The following is a 19,554-nucleotide window of genomic DNA, read 5'->3' as shown; positions in this document are numbered from 1 at the left end:
TGTCATTCACAAAATCAATCCATGTTGTATGAGAAGGAGAATGTCAAATATCTTTACTACTTCAGACTTTTCAATCCCACCAAACACTTGAATTTGAATTTGCCGAGAATAATCCAAAGTTGTTTCCGGACACTTAAATTTAGCAAAAATAATATAAATCTAGTGACATATGATTTAGCAAAAGAGATTTACCTAGCAACTTTATATCAACATATCCTATTAATTTTCGACTTTAAATCCTGTTAAGTGTGAAACTAGCGGTGTTATTGAGGTAATATCGTCATTTGGCATTTCCCATCTCCGATTCACAACCGTTCGATCTACAGATCTCAACGTGGCACGACTGAAATTGTCCTTTAGCATTGTGAGTCGAATTCAAATATCTATCTCCCGCTCCTTTCACTTACGAGAGAGATAGAGAGAGAAGCGAGTAGCTCTGAGCCTCTGATATTGAATATTTAGGGTTTTTAAAATTTAAGTTGATTTCTTCCGGCAATTCCTTTTGATTTCTCTGTATTTGTTTCCGATCGTTGAAAAGATGTCCGGTCGTCAAGAGAAGGAGAAAGGCGTAAATGTTCAGGTCTTGCTTCGTTGCAGGTAATTCAAAATCTCATCTTTTGCATCTTTTTAAATTTAGGGTTTTTACTTCCTGGATTTTGTTTACTTAGTTTGTCATAGATTTTCATTTTCTAGGGTTTATAAAGTTTGAAAATCTTTTATTTGATCCTTCTTCGTTTAATGGTTTGATTGTTTTCCCCATTAACAGACCATTTAGTGATGATGAAGTCCGGAATAACGCACCACAGGTTGTGACCTGCAATGATTACCAGAGGGAAGTTGCTGTTTCACAGAATATTGCTGGGAAACAGATAGATAGGGTTTTCACCTTCGACAAGGTTTTTCCTTCTTTTTGATGAGTACCTGTAATTTAGATTGCAATTTTAACAATCTCGGATTCATTACTTAATTAGAACATTTTAGGTTTTCAATAAAAAAAGAACATTTTAGCTTGATAAATCTCCATGGAATATCAAAATTTGCTTAATCTAAATATGTGCAGTTTAGACGCACCAAATGTTTATATCACTAGAATAGTAGAGGGTTGCTGATTAACTTCCTTTCTCTGTCTTAGTTATGATTTGGAGTGAATTTTGCAGGTGTTTGGTCCCTCCGCTCAGCAAAAAGATTTATACCAACAAGCTATAGTCCCTATTGTAAATGAGGTATTAGAAGGGTTCAATTGTACCATTTTCGCATATGGTCAAACTGGTACTGGTAAAACCTATACAATGGAAGGTGAAAGCAGAAAAGCAAAGGTATATGTTTTTCCTAGTTGTCATTTTTGTAGTTAAGGTGCTCATGCGGCTAAAAATTGAATACCCATGTTTAACATTTGAAGTCAATTTGTCAATAACATACTACGCATACTTTAGGTCCATAGATATACCTGGCTTTGCTCCTATATATCTTATTGATGTATTTGAGAAACATCAACTAGGACGGAACTTTTTTTTTTCTTTTTTGCATTTGTTGTTCCATGCTTTCCCACTTTTTATCCTGAATTCACTAGGCTTCTTTTCTTTTGAGGATTATATGTTGGATGTTGATTTGGACCACTTATTCAAATTGTAGAATGGGGCCACCGGACAGTTACCCCCTGAAGCGGGTGTTATACCTAGAGCTGTTAAGCAGATTTTTGACACATTGGAAAGTCAAAATGCTGAATATAGTGTGAAGGTGACTTTCTTGGAGTTATATAATGAGGAAATTACTGATTTGCTCGCTCATGAAGAAATTTCCAAAATTTCTTCCGATGATAAACAAAAAAAGCAGTTACCTCTCATGGAGGATGGTAAAGGTGGAGTTCTTGTAAGAGGATTGGAGGAAGAAATCGTGACCAACACCAGTGAGATTTTCACTCTACTTGAAAGGGGCTCTGCAAAGCGTCGCACAGCAGAGACTCTATTGAACAAGCAATCAAGGTCACGCTTAACCTATCTGTTCTAGGTTTTTTGCCGATACAACTTTTATCCTTCTTTATTAACTTTCTCTATTTCTACTATCAGTCGGTCACATTCTCTGTTTTCCATCACAATTCATATAAAAGAAGCTACACCAGAAGGCGAGGAACTTATTAAATGTGGAAAGCTAAATTTGGTTGATTTAGCTGGATCAGAGAATATTTCACGTTCCGGTGCTAGAGAGGTATATAAGACTAACTCTGTTTTCTTTCTACTATTATGCCAACCAACAAGTATACTGTGTACCTTCTTTTCAATCTTTCTTTTATCTCAATTGAACATGCAATCGTGATTTTTTTCTTATTTTGACTCTGGCAGGGTCGTGCTCGAGAGGCTGGAGAAATTAACAAAAGCTTACTCACTTTAGGGCGTGTGATTAATGCCCTAGTCGAGCACCTTGGACACATTCCTTACAGGTGGCAGTGCTTTCTTTATCGATGAAACTGTTTCTATCTTATTTCTCTAACCTGACGTCCTGATGATATTGTGGTACTCAGAGATAGCAAACTTACAAGACTACTTCGGGATTCTTTGGGTGGAAGGACAAAGACATGCATAATTGCAACTGTATCACCAGCTGTACACTGCCTTGAAGAGACTTTAAGTACACTGGATTACGCACACAGGGCAAAGAATATAAGGAATAAACCAGAGGTTCGTTTTCTTCTCTATCTGTTAGCTGACAATGAGAGGTGGGATGAGTTCATCATATTAAGGTCTTCTCTTCTTACATAATATCAATAATTAGTTGGAAATTATATAACGGACCTTAACTCAACAATAATTAGAGAATTAACAGAGGAGATAACCACCTTGACCAATAAGTAAGTGCATCATAGAATAAAGTCATAAAAAAGAGAAATGCAAAAAAATTGGTTATAGTGAGCCTTTCTTGATTATGTAAGTTGTGTTGGAACTGCTTTAGGGTAACCACTGCTATCGTTTTCTTAATTCCGTCGATAAAGTTACAAGATAGGAGGCAGATTTGGGTTGACCAACTCTTGCATATCTGTTTAGATCATATTGCGAACAATTCATTATTACGAGTCTTCATTTTACATCTATTTTGATGTGCATTCACAGGTCAACCAAAAAATGATGAAGTCAACTCTTATTAAGGACCTATATGGAGAAATTGATCGGCTTAAAGCAGGTAAATTGGTGTAATTTCGATGCTTTGTGAGGATGAGTAGATGTCTATACCAGATGCTTATTGTGCAACTTTTCACTTTATGTTTCCTTTGTTGTTTCTCTTTGTTTCTCTGTTTTCTTCCCTGAAATTTAAACAAATTGCAACTTTGTCTAGAGGTTTATGCTACACGAGAGAAAAATGGTGTTTACATACCAAAGGAAAGATATTATCAGGAGGAGAGTGAAAGAAAGGTACTCTTGCCTGTTTTGCTTACGTTTTTCTCATGAGTATCATATGATGTACTTCGATTTTCTCTGTGCCTATGTTATCCCCCATTCATGTATCCATGCCCTTCATTGATGATCTTATTTGGTCTTCACTCTTCAGCCACATCTTCTACTTTCATTCTACTGATGGACCCACATTCTATCATGTACGCCCATGTGACTTTTAAATGACCCGGGTCCTGTGGTGCTGAAATTCGAACTTTGATGGGCTGTTATCGCACACTTCATAGTTTCAAAGTAAATATGGTTGAATCCGTAATGAACTTATTTTACACTGTGGGCATTGCCCTTCTCTATTTTATTCGTGAACTCGACGATGCATTGTACGTTTGCACCTTTCCCAGTTCAATTGCATAAAGCAAATGATGTCTCAACTGTAGTAATATCCCTTTCAGCTGTGGTGCATAATTAGAAGCTAATAGTTTGGAGAGAAATAGTTCTCCCCAGAACATATCCTGTTCTTGTTAATATCTCTTATTCACTTCAATTATTGTCTTACCCTTTTGCTCACATGTTTCGTTTGGTTTAAGGCTATGGTAGACCAAATTGAACAGATGGGGGTGATGCTGGAAATTAATCAAAAGGTCAGCTAAAGTTTTGCTTGGTTCTTCTTTTACATGGTTGTAAGCTAAGGAGTTAAATTGATGCTCTACTACTAATCATATGTAGTACTTACCAACAGAAAATTGAGGACCTTCAAGGTAACTATGACGCTCAGCTCCAACAGTCAACTGATTTGTCATGCAAACTTAATACTACACAGGTCAGCCAATTCGTATGCTCTGTACTTCTTTCTGTGGTTTTATGACTTGGCCAATTCATGTATGATTTTCTTTTAAAATCCGCAATATTTACAGGCAAATTTAGATAATACCTGCAAATTACTAGCACGAGTCGAAGAAGAATTAAGAAAATCCCAATATGCTCTGAAGGAGAGGGATTTTATTATATCCGAACAGCAAAAAGCAGGTACAAGAAGTATTTTCTTATTGGGTTTAGAAAGCTACAATTTTATGCTTATCTTGTGTTAACCTGGTTTGACAGAAAATGCTTTAACAAATCAAGCTTGTGCCCTTCGGTCCGACTTGGAGAAATCCCTTCATGAAAACTCTCTGTTGTTCTCAAAAATTGGTAAACCTATATCCTTAATGACTTGCAGACCTGATCTATGCTCTTTGACTTTAACCAATGGCTTAAATTGCTATCTGATACTCTGATTTTGGATTTTATCTGTAGCTAGAGAAGATAAACTAAATGCAGAAAACAGAAATGTGGTGGATAATTTCCAGGCAGCGCTTGTGGAAAGGATTGGCACCCTTTCTAGTACCGTTGCTTCTTCTGTGTCTAGGCAAAATGAACACCTACAATGTGTTGACAAACTTTGCCAGTCTTTTCTCGATTTCCATAAGGAGGTATATTAGTTGATCCAAACCATGTCCCAGGGTTCAGATATCGCAATATGGGGTTGTTTATATCTTATGGAGCCTCATTTTCCTCTTTCTGCTGCAGTCAGTAGTGAATTTAAAGAAAAAAGTATCAGGATCCAGGGCTCTGCATATTTCTCATATTGAAGCAATGCAAAATGTTATTAGCTTGCATAAAGCGACCAACGATGCCAGCCTAGAAGAGATTTCGTCTGTCACTTCTACCAATGCCCGTTCAATTGAAAATGTAGGTTTTGCTATTATTTAAATTAGGATCAGAGCCCAGATATCGACTCCCGCGGTTGGCTAACTCCTTAAATTCTTGCGCCCTTTGTATCAGTTCTTAGCTGCGAAGGAAGAAGAAGGCAATTCAATCTTTGGTGATCTGGAAGGTACAATATCAAGTCAGCAGGAAGAAATGGCACTCTTTGCTAAGGATTTGCGTGAGGTGGATTCCCTGTTTCTGTTACATCTGTGTTTTCTAAATGTTCATGATCTAACATGTGTAATAGTTACATATGGTTACACGTAATAGCCTGCTTGATTTTTGTTTGGTTTTCTAACGACACCGAGAAAGATAACAATGAGTTCATTAATCGGGAATTGGCCAGTGTCTTCCTTAGCAAGAAGACTTCGAAAGATATTCTACATTTGATTGAGTTCTGACTCCCCTCTTTTCGTTTTTACTGTTCTATAGAGATTCCATGTAACTATTACACAAACCAAGGAGATGTCAAAGTCCATTCTCGGATTTCTTGATAAGATAGGGGAGGAATCATGCAGGGTTAGAAGCCACGCAGATCGCATTCATGGGGTCCAGCAGAACTGCATTGTCGACTTTCAGAAGGCTTATGAGGTACTATTGGAGTCTTAGCACACTACTAGTATTTTTTCTACTATCATCTAACATTTCAAGCATAATTGTTGCAGGAGCAATCAAAATCTGAAGCTCAGAAGCTTTTGGCAGATCTGACAAGTTTGGTGTCTAACCACATTAATCGTCAACAAGAGCTGGTTATGATTTTGCTTTTTTTTTTTTTTTTGTAATAATGATCCTATTTGTTATGCTTTTAGTTTGATGAGTTGATGGTTACATATGCAGGTGGACACAAGGCTTCTTGGTTTGAGAGATACTATTACAGAAAACAAGTCATTTATGGATGACCACACAATGTCAATGGAGAATGTCGCAACAGATGCAAAGAGGAAATGGGAGGTTTTCTCTCTGCAAGCAGAGAAAGATGCCCAAGATGCTGCAGAATTTTCATCTGCTAATTACTGTTCTATGGAGTTACTTCTGAATAGATGGTTAGCTTTCTCTAGTGTATACTGGAACTATGTAATTGACATTTTTTGCTAGTTGCCTTTATCTCTTTTAAAGTTTTATTAACATTATCTTGCCTCTCCCTGTACTTTACAGTTTAAACAATGTAGAAACTGCTTCGAAGCATTGGAAGAGAACTCGAGAATCTGTTAATGAGATGGGTAGCACACATGTTTCAGAAATGGAGCAACTTGTTAGGTCAGTTTGTAAATTCTTTTCATTTCGAGTATATGAACGTCTCTAAGAATCGTAACCAACTAATAATTATTCATTTCCTTCTGTTGCAGGAATGCCTCTGAGAATAATGAACAACATGCCATGGATATTAGTTCCACAAGAGCCGCGGCAGAGAAGGATGTTGCAAAGAACAGTGAAGAATTCCTTTGCCACATTGAGAGTGAGTTACCTGCCATGCTTATTAGTTAATAGTTGCGCTTTTGTAGTTGGTAAAGCTAGATAATGGTCTTTGTTTTTTTTTCGTAATTTTACCTCAGACACGACGACTATCGACTATGATGAGTGGTCAATAGTTCAATTTTGTTTGTTATCAGTGTGAGAATTTTTATGGCATGTTCCTATGAGAAGCATAACTAATTGATTTTCTTATTTTTGTTTTATAAATTTGTTCACAGGAATCTGGGAGCATGATCAAGAATCAATATCTGGTGTAATGGCTTCTGTTGAGGCTCAGACAAATACACTTGAAGAATTTCAGGAGAACCACTCAGGCCAAGCAGCAGAGATGGAACATCATGTGCAGAACACATTCCATGATAGATATATGGTAAGTCTAATCGCCTATCACAATTGTAAATCGTGCATTTGTGTTCCTAAAAACTCAATACCGTTTTATGTAATATCCCATTAAACAAGAAGAATACTACACTCTATTGAATAAGTTACAATTAAAGTATCGGTTGAGTTTGTAAAATCCTTAGCTGTTGGCTGTTTACTTGGACATGGATTATGCTAACTTGTTTGCATTATGAAAATTCAGGACTACGAGCCGAGTGGGACAACACCAACAAGGTCTGAGCAGGAAATACCTAGTAAGGGAACGATTGAGTCTCTTCGGTCCACGCCTATGGAGACCCTTCTTGAGGAATTCCGAGAGAACAACCCATACAACCAATCACCTTCTAGAGAACTTAAACCGTCTCTAATACCTCGGTCTCCTCTCATTCAACTCAACTGAGAACCTCACATTCATCTGTGCAAGTGAACGAGTATTTTTATGTTTATTATCAGTCGATAGATGTGGAAATTTTGCAGCAGTGGTTGATTGTCTGTTCAAAACTGAATATTCCAAGAATCCCGATTGAAAGTTATCAACCAATTTCTTGTTGGTGCTTGTTGTAATCTCGATGGCATCTCTACTCTCGAGTATCGATTCGCTTTGATTATTGTAGTCTTCATCAAAAGTTTGAGAAAGTAATGTAAAATGTTAAAGGTAAGTTGCTTGGGAGTTGAATTCTATTAGAAACTCGATGTCATTTTATCATAAAAATACATGCATTTTCTTTTAATATTTTGAACATATAAGATCTAGATTTTATAACAGAGACTGAATTATAGACAGCCTTTTCATTTCAAAGTTACTCTCTAAAATATCATTAAAGATTACAGGTGAAAATGTTTTAATATTCAAGCAGAGAATAAATACAGGTTAGATTTGTTTTCTTGATCAAGAACATCTAGAAAGACAGGATCAACCACAAAATGACTCTTCACTTTGACTGTAAACCTACGATCCCACCATAATACCTTTGCTGTGCCTCCAATATCTACAGCTGCATCCAGCACCAGTTCTCGCCGTGCTACGTCTGAGAGCAACCGAGACGTGTGAGGAGAGAGATTGATCCGAGCTGGAAGCTTGAGAAGTTGACAAGAGTTTGGAGATTGTGCTCCTGCTAGAATTTGAGCTGATCCTAGTAATGAACCTTTGTAGAAGATTGACATTGAAGAAGATGAATACTTAACTGGGACAATATTAGGGTTTGTTACATGTACGGTTAAGATAAGATCAGCATTTACAATTGGAAGATTGATGTTGAAGGATTTGGGCTTGATTGAGATTAGATGGAAGATTGGGTCTTTTGGTCTACCTAAGATTATGGCAGTAGTTGCTGTAGCCGTTAGAGCCCCCACAATGGCTGAACTCCAGCTCCAGTTTGACCTTCTGCTCATTCTCTCTCTCTCTCTTCTCTCTACAACAACACACTCTTTCTCTTTCTTTGTCTAGTTTGAGTTAGTTTTAAGAGAGAGAAAGCTTGACTGGTTATGGGGAGGGTTTATTGTTGGTGAATAGAAGGGATTGTGTGATTTCAACTTTTTGGAGCGGAAATAAGAATGATGTATCATGTAAACAATTTGATTTTATCACTTATTAACGGAAATGGTTCCTTTGGCTTCAAACAAAAAAATAACTTTTTAGAGGGGAGCCTGCCCTCTTTTTCTACATTGTTTGCGGGTGGTAATATTGACTCGGATAAATGAACATATGACCCTCCATATAACCAACCCTAGAGGGGTTGATACCCAATTAGTGATAAATTAGATAATATTTGTTTGACATTATAATTAGCTTTCAAAATCATGATTCCGTTTAGTCAAAACTGTCAAACTTTTGTTTATTATACTCTCTTTCTTATAGTCCGAAAGGGTCGCTGAAAAATAAGCAAATCTATTCAAATATGTAACCCTATCAAATGATTTATAGTCCTAAAAAGTTGATGATTTTTATAAGAAATTTGAAAATTTAACTCAGAGAAATTGTAGCTAATTTTTTGAAATAGTTGGGATAAGTGAACATCCTAGATTTATTGTTAAAGTTTTCTAAAAATAAGGGTTGTACTAGGTCTTTAAAAAAAAAAAGGGTTGTACTAGGTCCAAATTACATCTGAAATTCATTCTTAAGTGGAAAAGGTATACATATTTATCCACAAAATATGGTCTATTATCCTAAACCAAATTAGTTTGGAGTTTAACCAGTCCACTCACGATTCTTATATAAATCATTAATCCATAATCACTTCTAATCACTCTCTTCACTCATTCTCCTTCTCTCCTCTCACTTTCACTACCCTTTTTGTGTTTTGTTTCTCTTTTTTCTGAAATGGCTACACTACCATGGATTATGAGTTTGATTTTGATGATGTTATTCATAACTTTAGAGAGAAAAAATGGTGTAGAAGCTTCTCACAGAATCATACCCCAACTTCAATCTCTCAATGCAACAAGTGCTACTCAGTTTTACAGAACTGGTTACCACTTTCAACCTCCCCAAAACTGGATTAATGGTATACACTATATTCTCTCTTTATTTCCCTTTCCTTTTTCTTTAAATAGTTGATTTGTAAATAAGTTTTTTTTTGTATTAACATTTCATTTCAAGATTCTTTTGTTTGGATCAGAAAAAATAGTAGTAGTTTTCTTGTTTTCAATCATGACAAGAATGCATTAAATCTACATTTTTTGTGTCTTCCATTTTGAAATGACATACAAAATGAAAGATAATATCTTATCTAACAGTTTTGAAGATTTCCTAAAATTTTATTTGGTTTGACTAAGTCATATCAAATCTTTGGGATTATCCCACTAATCATGGGATCTTATGAATGCATTTGAAGATAAAGAGTGAAACCTATTTTAGTTGAGTGTAAATTGTGTATCTCTAATCATGATATCAGAGTTCTAATCTTACAAAATCTAAAAAAAAAGAAAGATCAATTAAAACGGGTTTTCCGAAAATAATCATTTAGAGGAGCTCATTTTAAAATTCTAACGGGCTTAATGTGAGAATAGTCTCACATCAGAGAAGGAGTAACTAGCAACTAAGAATATAATATCTAGGTCCTCTCCACTCATTGCCAATTGATTTTTTTGATTTTTTGAGTTGGGTGACCACAAACTTAACACTCATTGCCAATTTTAATGGGCTTTAGACACCTGAGTCCAACACCTTGGACTGGCGTTAAGTGGTGCGTGTGCACGTCGCCATACTCGTGTGTGGCCCCTAAAGAACTTCTCCACAGAATGGCCCCTAAAGAACTTCTCCACAGAATGGAGTTTTTAAAGCTTAGACCACTCTTTGAGCTTGATGGGCCTAAGCTAACTCTAACCTCACATCTCTTAGATTTTCCATCAACATTGCTTGTTTTTATAGTCCAGTAAAATCTGACATTTCTTTTCTTTCTTGATTGGCGTCCAAATCATCTGCAACAAAAACACCAGACCCAAATGGTAAGTTTGACATAACCCTTCCTTTTTATCCTTCATATTCTTCTTTGATTCAGTCTAATATGGTGTCTTTAAATGAAACAGGCTTAATGTACTACAAAGGCATCTACCATCTTTTCTACCAATACAACACGAAAGGCGTTGTATGGGGAAACATTGTATGGGGCCATTCAGTATCGACGGATCTTATCAATTGGTTCCCGCTTGAACCCGCAATTTCCCCTGATCAAACTTTCGATTGTAGAGGAACCTGGTCAGGCTCTGTCACTTTTCTCCCCGGAAACAAGCCCACAATAATGTACACCGGCTTGGATTCGAAGGTGTTGGAATCGGAGCCTATTTTGGCTCGAGCCGACTCGTCAAACTCAGAAACGGAACGCGCCATTGCGTTCGTCTCGTCGAGCTCTACAATTTAGAGCCAAGAATCACTCAAATCCGATTCCGGATGAATGAGAAATTCAAGGTTAAAGTTTGAACGAAAAACGGTTGAAATAGGTACTGAACTGTCAAAGAGGAACAGTCATGTTAGGGGGCATTTGCGCGAAGAGGACGCGCGTCAATCTGGACGGTCAGCGTTCATCGCGCGGGTTTACGCGCGATCCAACAGATGGCGTTCTTTCCGCGTTCGGGATAGATCCGGGCTAGCATCTAACGGTAGCTGCCTTCATCTGCGGGCTTCTCGCGGGCACGCGTAACCGGATCTGACGGCCAGCGTTCCGTCCGCGTTTTCAAGCGCGATCCAATGGCCCAAGATCAAACCGACTATAATATTCAGTTATAGCCCCTGGTTTCGAACAGCTATGTCTTTTGAACCCAAAAGACATTATACACCTATTCAATTCCTATATAAACCCATCAAACCCACTTCATTTTTCATCAATTCAATTCATTCTCTTCTTCTCTTCCCTTCTAACAATTAGAGGTTCTGGTTGGCCTAGAATATCTAATTAAAGAAGTTTTTTCTAGAGGTTCTGGATAGACTAGAATATCTAGAAAAGGAAGAAAGAAGTCTCGAGTGAACTTGAATTTCAGAAGCGTCTAGAAGATCATTCGCATTAGTCCAAGAGCTCATAATACTGACACAGGTTCGTCCGCTTTCAGAATATAGAAGTACCATCTTAAAATTCTGAAAGGTTAGTCGTTGTATCCCGAAGGCATTCACCCTAACGTTTGGTACTGTTACGGGGGTGTAAAATGTCTTAAGGAAAGAGAATTTATTCTTGCCTCGACTAAATTAACACCTATCACGGTTAGCCCGAAAGAAGGAATATTAATTATTCTTTATTAGTTTATCTCTCTATAAGTTAGAGAAAGGAAACTCTGTCTAAATCAAGCCAAGACAGAGAGAAATCGACTTATCGATTAATAACCAGAGAACAACAATCTTAAGACATTTTATTATTATTTCTCTGGTTATAAGATATTAATTTGGTATACTTTCTGTGTGTTTCAGAAAAGGAAATGGCACGAACAAGAACCACTCTGCGAGTTATTCCGCCTAACACAAATAATGGGGAAAAACCAGAGAAGTTCAAAGGAACTGACTTCAACCGATGGAAGTTGAAGATGATGTTCTACCTAACGACATTGGGTCTGGTTAAATACTTAACCGAGGAGAGACCCACCCATGCAGAAATAGAGGATGAGGCACAGCGTACCGCTGAAATAGAGGCATGGAAACAAGAAGACTTCTTGTGCAAGAATTATATCCTGAACAGTCTAGATGACGGACTCTATAATCTATATTCGGTTATAGAAACGTCTAAACAACTGTGGGACACCCTTATCAATAAGTATAAGACTGAGAAGGCGGGTGTCAAGAAGTTCATCGTAGGACGATTCTTGGACTACAAGATGACTGATTCAAAACCAGTTATGATCCAGGTCCAAGAACTGCAGAGTCTCCTACAGGAACTACAGGCAGAGAACATGATAACGAATGAACCTTTCCAGGTCCGAGCCCTAATTGAAAAATTACCCACGGGGTGGAAAGACTTCAAAAATTATCTCCGCCACAAGAATAAGGATATGAGCCTTGAAGAACTCATCCTAAAGCTTCGAATCGAAGAGGACAGTCGCATTGCCGAGAAGAACTCTGAAAGACTCTCGAATGTGAACGTCGTAGAGACCGGTCCGAGTAAGAAGCGTAAGCATCTGTCTAAAGACGGAGGAAAGCCGAAGAAAAAGACGAGGTTCGGCCTATGCTACAACTGTGGCAAACGAGGTCATATGGCAAAGGATTGTCGTTCCAAAACCGGCAACAGACAAAAGAAGCCGAATGACCAAGCCTCGCTGATAGAAGATACCGAAACTCAGAACCTGTGTGCTATGGTTACTGAAGCCGAAGAAGTGACTGAGAAACTTCAGAACTTGAACCTCTGTGCAGTGGTATCTGAAGTCAACCTGGTTAACAACCAGAGAGAGTGGTGGGTCGACACCGGAGCTACTCGTCACATTTGTGGTGACAAAGGCCTCTTCTCCTCTTATAACGAAATAAGTGAAGGAGAAACCCTGTTCATGGGAAACGACTCAACCACCCAGGTCAGAGGAAAAGGGAAGATCATTCTGAAGTTCACTTCAGGAAAGGAAGTAACTTTGAACGATGTACTTCATGCTCCAGATATCCGAAAGAATCTGGTTTCTGGTTCTCTTCTAAGTAAGAATGGGTTCAAACTAGTCTTTGAGTCAAACAACTTCGTCCTGTCTAAGAATGGGATGTATGTTGGGAAGGGCTACTTATGTGGGGGGTTATTTAAACTAAATGTAACCTCTGTAACGCCAAAGGCGTCTATTATTAATAAAGTTAATAATTCAGTTTATATTGGTGAGTCCTTTAATATTTGGCATGAAAGACTAGGACATGTGAATAACAAGTCATTAAAGAAATTAATGAACTTAGAGTTAATTCCAAAAGTCGAAATTGATTCAAAACGAACATGTCAAACATGTGTAGAATCAAAGATGACCAAGACATCGTTTGAATCTGTAGAACGAGATACAGAACCTCTAGACTTAATTCATAGTGACATTTGTGACTTAAAGATGGTTCAAACCAGAGGAGGTAAAAAGTACTTCATCACTTTTATCGATGACTCCACTCGGTTTTGCTATGTCTACTTACTAAGAAGTAAGGATGAAGCAGTCGATAAGTTCGAACTTTATAAAACCGAAGTGGAAACTCAACTTAATAAAAAGATTAAGGCTTTGAGAAGTGATCGAGGTGGAGAATATGAATCTCCTTTCGCCGAGATATGTGCGAAGAATGGCATAGTTCATCAAACAACGGCTCCTTATACACCTCAACAAAATGGTGTAGCAGAGCGGAAAAACAGAACCTTAAAGGAAATGATGAACGCTTTCTTGATAAGTTCTGGTTTACCTCAGAACTTGTGGGGGGAAGCGATATTATCGGCGAATCACTTATTAAATAAGTTACCCCATAGAAAGACCGGTAAAATTCCATATGAGTTATGGAAAGGAAGGATGCCATCCTTTAAGTACACGAAAGTGTGGGGGTGTCTGGCGAAGGTATTAGTCCCTCCTCCTAAACGGGTCAAGATAGGACCTAAAACTGTGGACTGTGTATACATAGGGCCCGCAATAAATAGTGGCGCCTATAGATTTCTAGTACAGAAGTCTGAAATCGAAGATATACACGTAAACACCATTCTGGAATCGAGAGATGCTAAGTTCTTTGAACACATCTTTCCTTTCAAACAGAATTCAGAAGTCTCATCTGAAAGTAGAAAACGTGTAAGAGATGAGGAAGAGGAAAGTCTAGAAACATCTAAAGAATATGATATGGAAATCGAGGAAACAACACTCGAACCTCGAAGAGGGAAAAGGACAAAGAAAGCTAAGACATTTGGTCCTGATTTTCTAACCTATATGGTAGAAAATGAACCTCGGACTTTCACAGAAGCAATGGCTACTCCAGAAGCTCCATTCTGGAAAGAAGCTGTTAATAGTGAAATAGAATCCATCATGGGAAATCATACATGGGAGCTAGTAGACCTCCCACCAGGTTGCAAGCCTCTAGGCTGCAAATGGATTTTCAAAAGGAAATTGAAAACAGATGGATCTATAGACAAGTATAAAGCAAGACTTGTCGCACAGGGATTCCGACAAAAAGAAGGGTTAGATTATTTCGACACCTATTCTCCAGTTAGTCGAATCACCTCAATAAGAGTGTTAGTAGCTATAGCATCCTTATATAATCTGGAAATTCATCAGATGGATGTGAAAACCGCTTTCTTAAACGGACAACTCGAAGAAGAGATATATATGAACCAACCAGAAGGGTTCATAGCTCCGGGACAAGAAAAGAAAGTGTGTAGGTTAGTGAAATCACTATACGGGCTAAAGCAAGCTCCGAAGCAGTGGCACTTAAAGTTTGATGACACATTATTATCAAACGGATTTAAGATCAACGAATGTGATAAATGTGTCTATACAAAGGTAACTGCTAAAGGATGTGTTATTCTATGTTTGTATGTAGATGACATGCTAATTATGGGAAATAATTTAGATGTCATTAATACAACTAAAAAGATGCTTTCGAAAACTTTCGATATGAAAGATTTAGGGAAAGCAGAGGTCATTCTTGGAATTAAGGTTTCCAAGACGGCTGAAGGGATAAGTCTATCTCAAACGCATTACGTTGAGAAAATCTTAGAAAAATTCAGCAAAGATGACCTCAAAGTGGCGAATACTCCGATAGATCCAAGTATTCACTTAATGAAGAATACAGGGAACGCAGTAAGACAATTAGAGTACTCTCGGATTATTGGAAGTCTGATGTACCTAATGAACTGTACTCGACCAGACATAGCCTACTCAGTTAGTAAGCTAAGTAGATTTACGAGTAACCCGAATAACACACATTGGAACGCCATAACGAGAGTGTTACGGTATCTAAGAAAGACGAAGGAGTACGGACTCCATTATACCACATATCCCGCAGTCTTAGAGGGATATGCAGATGCAAATTGGATATCAGATACCGACGACACTAAGTCAACCAGTGGTTATGTGTTTACACTGGGAGGGGCTGCCATATCATGGAAATCTTCGAAGCAAACGTGCATTGCTCGATCCACAATGGATTCAGAATTCATTGCTCTAGATAAAGCAGGGGAAGAAGCAGAATGGCTGCGACAATTCCTTGAAGATATTCCAATATGGCCAAAGCCGGTGCCTGCAATCAACATACACTGCGATAACCAAGCAGCGATTGCACTGGCACAAAGCAAGATGTACAACGGTAAGTCTCGACACATTCGTCGGAGACATAATACCGTTAAGCAACTTCTCTCTGAAGGGATCATAACTATAAATTATATAAGATCCAAAGATAACCTAGCGGATCCATTTACAAAAGGGTTATCTAGAGAGTTAGTAGTTGCATCATCAAAGGGAATGGGGCTAACGCCTAAGTAAATGAGTAAAGGCATGGTGAAACCCTACCTAGATGACTGGAGATCCCACGATCTAGGTTCAAAGGGCAACTGAAGCTATATCCTGACTCGACAGTAACACTGTAAGAGATCTCTATCTCTTACCCATTCCTAGGATGACAACAGTGTTACCTGCGTTGAGAGGTTAAGCATTAAGCTTTTAATTAATCCGAAAACTTAGAACTTGATTCTAACGTGAGGTATAGCAGGATACCTTAGTACGGATAACCTATATGTGTGTGAATTGATGCCGGTTCCGTGAGAAGGTCGTTTAGGCAGACTTCTCTAAAGCACACACGAAATCGGGAATGTTCAGGGCCGAAATGAACACAACCGAGAACCTAAGTTAGTAAGGGATTAGCTGTGTGATAACTATTTTGGATTACAATTCCCAGGACCCAGTTCAAGACGTAAAGTTCACTGCCGTCCTTGTAGACCTTGTAGTTATTCACTAGGAAAGGTTCAAAGTCGAAAGACTACCTTCTTCCGATGCAGCGAAGTTCCGCTTATGAGCTCTGTCAGTGTCAGTCTGTCAGTATAGTATGTCTGCATATATCATAGCATAAAACCTCAAATTTTCATTCATGTGGGGGATTGTTGGAATCGGAGCCTATTTTGGCTCGAGCCGACTCGTCAAACTCAGAAACGGAACGCGCCATTGCGTTCGTCTCGTCGAGCTCTACAATTTAGAGCCAAGAATCACTCAAATCCGATTCCGGATGAATGAGAAATTCAAGGTTAAAGTTTGAACGAAAAACGGTTGAAATAGGTACTGAACTGTCAAAGAGGAACAGTCATGTTAGGGGGCATTTGCGCGAAGAGGACGCGCGTCAATCTGGACGGTCAGCGTTCATCGCGCGGGTTTACGCGCGATCCAACAGATGGCGTTCTTTCCGCGTTCGGGATAGATCCGGGCTAGCATCTAACGGTAGCTGCCTTCATCTGCGGGCTTCTCGCGGGCACGCGTAACCGGATCTGACGGCCAGCGTTCCGTCCGCGTTTTCAAGCGCGATCCAATGGCCCAAGATCAAACCGACTATAATATTCAGTTATAGCCCCTGGTTTCGAACAGCTATGTCTTTTGAACCCAAAAGACATTATACACCTATTCAATTCCTATATAAACCCATCAAACCCACTTCATTTTTCATCAATTCAATTCATTCTCTTCTTCTCTTCCCTTCTAACAATTAGAGGTTCTGGTTGGCCTAGAATATCTAATTAAAGAAGTTTTTTCTAGAGGTTCTGGATAGACTAGAATATCTAGAAAAGGAAGAAAGAAGTCTCGAGTGAACTTGAATTTCAGAAGCGTCTAGAAGATCATTCGCATTAGTCCAAGAGCTCATAATACTGACACAGGTTCGTCCGCTTTCAGAATATAGAAGTACCATCTTAAAATTCTGAAAGGTTAGTCGTTGTATCCCGAAGGCATTCACCCTAACGTTTGGTACTGTTACGGGGGTGTAAAATGTCTTAAGGAAAGAGAATTTATTCTTGCCTCGACTAAATTAACACCTATCACGGTTAGCCCGAAAGAAGGAATATTAATTATTCTTTATTAGTTTATCTCTCTATAAGTTAGAGAAAGGAAACTCTGTCTAAATCAAGCCAAGACAGAGAGAAATCGACTTATCGATTAATAACCAGAGAACAACAGAAGGAACGTCAAATGCAAAACATTGCAGAACCGAAGGACTTATCGGACCCGTTTCTCAGGGAATGGATAAAGCCCACTTACAACCCGATTATAGAACCAGAGAATGGCATCAATTCAAGTTCGTTTCGTGATCCAACAACTGCATGGCTGGGCAAAGACGGGCTTTGGAGGACTATAGTAGGGAATAAGAGAGGTGACAGGGGAGTGGTATTGTTATTTAAGAGTAGAGATTTTATTCGATGGACTAAAACCCAACAACCATTGCATTCTGCACCGAATACGGGTATGTGGGAATGTCCGGACTTCTTTCCTGTCTCATTGAAAGAAAAACAAGGTTTAGACACGTCTGCAAACGACGGTGTTAAGCACGTGTTAAAGGTGAGCCTTGACAATACAAGGACAGAATACTACACAGTGGGCCAGTATAATGAAAACACGGATCGATATGTACCTGATAATACTTCAGCAGATAACTCGTCGGGCCTAAGATTTGACTATGGAAATTTCTATGGATCTAAAACGTTCTTTGATGAGTCGACAGACAGAAGAATTTTATTTGGTTGGGCTAACGAATCCGATACTGTATCTGATGATATTCTTAAAGGATGGGCTGGTATTCAGGTGATTACATGATCTTTTGCTATTCTCAATTGTCAATGTAGGATGATTTACTATCTCTTCATAAAGAATTTGATCAATTAGAATCTGTTAATTTGTAGACAATTCCAAGGACTGTATTGCTAGATAAAACTGGAAGACAACTCGTTCAATGGCCGGTCGAAGAAATCAAAACTCTAAGAGGCAATAAAGTGGAGTTGAATAAGATGGATATGAAAAACGGGAGTCATTTCGAAGTTAAAGGACTAAATTCTGCACAGGTACATTCACAGAATCAATTTTTCAGTAAGTTTCTGTTACTATCTTGATCTTTGAAATTTTTATTCATTTGTTCTGTTTTTTGTCACAGGCTGATGTCGAAGTAATATTCGAGTTACCAAGTTTAAAGAAGGCAGAGTCGTTCGATCCTTCGTGGGTCGACCCACAAAAGCTTTGTGGGGAGAAGGATTCTAGTGTTCAAGGTGGGGTTGGGCCTTTTGGATTGTTAACTTTGTCTTCCAAAAATATGGAGGAATACACTCCAGTTTTCTTCAGAGTTTTCAAAGCTAAAGACAAGCATGTAGTTCTTATGTGTTCTGGTGGTGACAGGTCTGCCTACATCTCTTTTCATATACTATCCTTTCAATTCAGCACATCTTTTGTTTTTGTTGTTGTAGCCTAGGCCCAAGCCCAAGCTCAACAGGCAATGGGGTTTGTTCTTGGCGAAGGCTTCATGAACTCGTCCGACACTTACTAACTCCTTTTTTCTTTTTAATATATGAAAACAGGTCATCTTTGAAACCAGATTTATACAAACCTTTGTATGGAGGATTTGTTGATGTTGATTTGAGTAGTGGGATGATTTCTCTAAGGAGCTTGGTATGATTTTTAATCTTCGTTTATAGTACCCCAATATACTAATCCGTTTCTTTCCTATAATAGCATATGTAATTCTTTATCGTTTTTCGATGGTTTATATTTGCAGATTGATAATTCAGTGGTAGAAAGTTTTGGTGCCGAAGGGAAAGTTGTCATTACATCGAGGATTTATCCATTACTTGCTATAGGGCAGGAGGCTCATTTACACGTGTTTAACAACGGGACTGAGACAATTAAAGTATCTAAACTGAAAGCATGGACCATGAAGAAACCCTTCATGAATTGAGTTAAAACAAACGTTCGAGCAATTGAAGGACTATAGTTATTTGTTTTTACCACTTCTATGTGGATTAAGCTAGGGGTAGATTTAGATTAAGAAAAATTTGATTGTGGAGTCATCATTTTTTTTAGGGCTTTGTTTATTGTTCTCATGTAAATAGACCACTAGAGAAATAAGTTGTTGACTACTTTAATTCGTACTTCGAATTCGATTGAATTGAAAATTCTACATTTGTATGTTTTTTTTTCTAGAATTTGG

General features: G+C 38.3%; 3 protein-coding genes across 4 annotated transcripts; 2 read left to right on the top strand and 1 right to left on the bottom strand.

Annotated features, from left to right (window-relative positions):
- The first annotated feature begins 196 nt into the window (after positions 1 to 196).
- LOC147546096 (kinesin-like protein KIN-5C) lies at positions 197 to 7,714 on the top strand. The gene is made up of 23 exons (XM_086637765.1): positions 197 to 597; positions 767 to 896; positions 1,158 to 1,316; positions 1,633 to 1,982; positions 2,067 to 2,205; positions 2,340 to 2,437; positions 2,519 to 2,675; positions 3,105 to 3,174; positions 3,328 to 3,404; positions 3,971 to 4,024; positions 4,123 to 4,203; positions 4,298 to 4,409; positions 4,485 to 4,571; positions 4,677 to 4,852; positions 4,950 to 5,111; positions 5,205 to 5,312; positions 5,562 to 5,720; positions 5,795 to 5,878; positions 5,967 to 6,172; positions 6,285 to 6,386; positions 6,476 to 6,585; positions 6,821 to 6,972; positions 7,186 to 7,714. Exons 1-23 carry the CDS (start codon positions 539 to 541, stop codon positions 7,381 to 7,383), a joined length of 3,030 nt encoding a protein of 1,009 aa, XP_086493891.1. The 5' UTR covers positions 197 to 538; the 3' UTR covers positions 7,384 to 7,714.
- A 24-nt stretch (positions 7,715 to 7,738) lies between these two features.
- Positions 7,739 to 8,411, bottom strand: LOC147546095 (uncharacterized). Its single transcript, XM_086637766.1, has one exon. The coding sequence runs from the start codon at positions 8,373 to 8,375 to the stop codon at positions 7,833 to 7,835; it is 543 nt and encodes a 180-aa protein (XP_086493892.1). The 5' UTR covers positions 8,376 to 8,411; the 3' UTR covers positions 7,739 to 7,832.
- A 189-nt stretch (positions 8,412 to 8,600) lies between these two features.
- On the top strand, positions 8,601 to 19,532 carry LOC147546094 (beta-fructofuranosidase, insoluble isoenzyme 1-like). Of its 2 annotated transcripts, none has more exons than XM_086636147.1 (7): positions 8,601 to 9,487; positions 10,512 to 10,747; positions 17,544 to 18,161; positions 18,260 to 18,418; positions 18,508 to 18,746; positions 18,926 to 19,016; positions 19,123 to 19,532. In XM_086636147.1, exons 1-7 carry the CDS (start codon positions 9,304 to 9,306, stop codon positions 19,300 to 19,302), a joined length of 1,707 nt encoding a protein of 568 aa, XP_086492273.1. In that variant the 5' UTR covers positions 8,601 to 9,303; the 3' UTR covers positions 19,303 to 19,532. The 2 variants fall into 2 exon arrangements, with proteins under 2 accessions (XP_086492273.1, XP_086492274.1); XM_086636148.1 differs by having other exon boundaries at positions 9,229 to 10,430.
- The last annotated feature ends 22 nt before the right edge of the window (positions 19,533 to 19,554 follow it).

The sequence above is a fragment of the Eschscholzia californica genome, unplaced genomic scaffold, assembly GCF_041429995.1.
Source record: "Eschscholzia californica isolate CP2 unplaced genomic scaffold, dmEscCali1.0.p SCAF_4, whole genome shotgun sequence".
Classification (NCBI taxonomy): domain Eukaryota; kingdom Viridiplantae; phylum Streptophyta; class Magnoliopsida; order Ranunculales; family Papaveraceae; genus Eschscholzia; species Eschscholzia californica.
The sequence above is the reverse complement of the archived record's forward strand: the minus strand, read 5'-3'. Positions and strand labels throughout refer to the sequence as shown.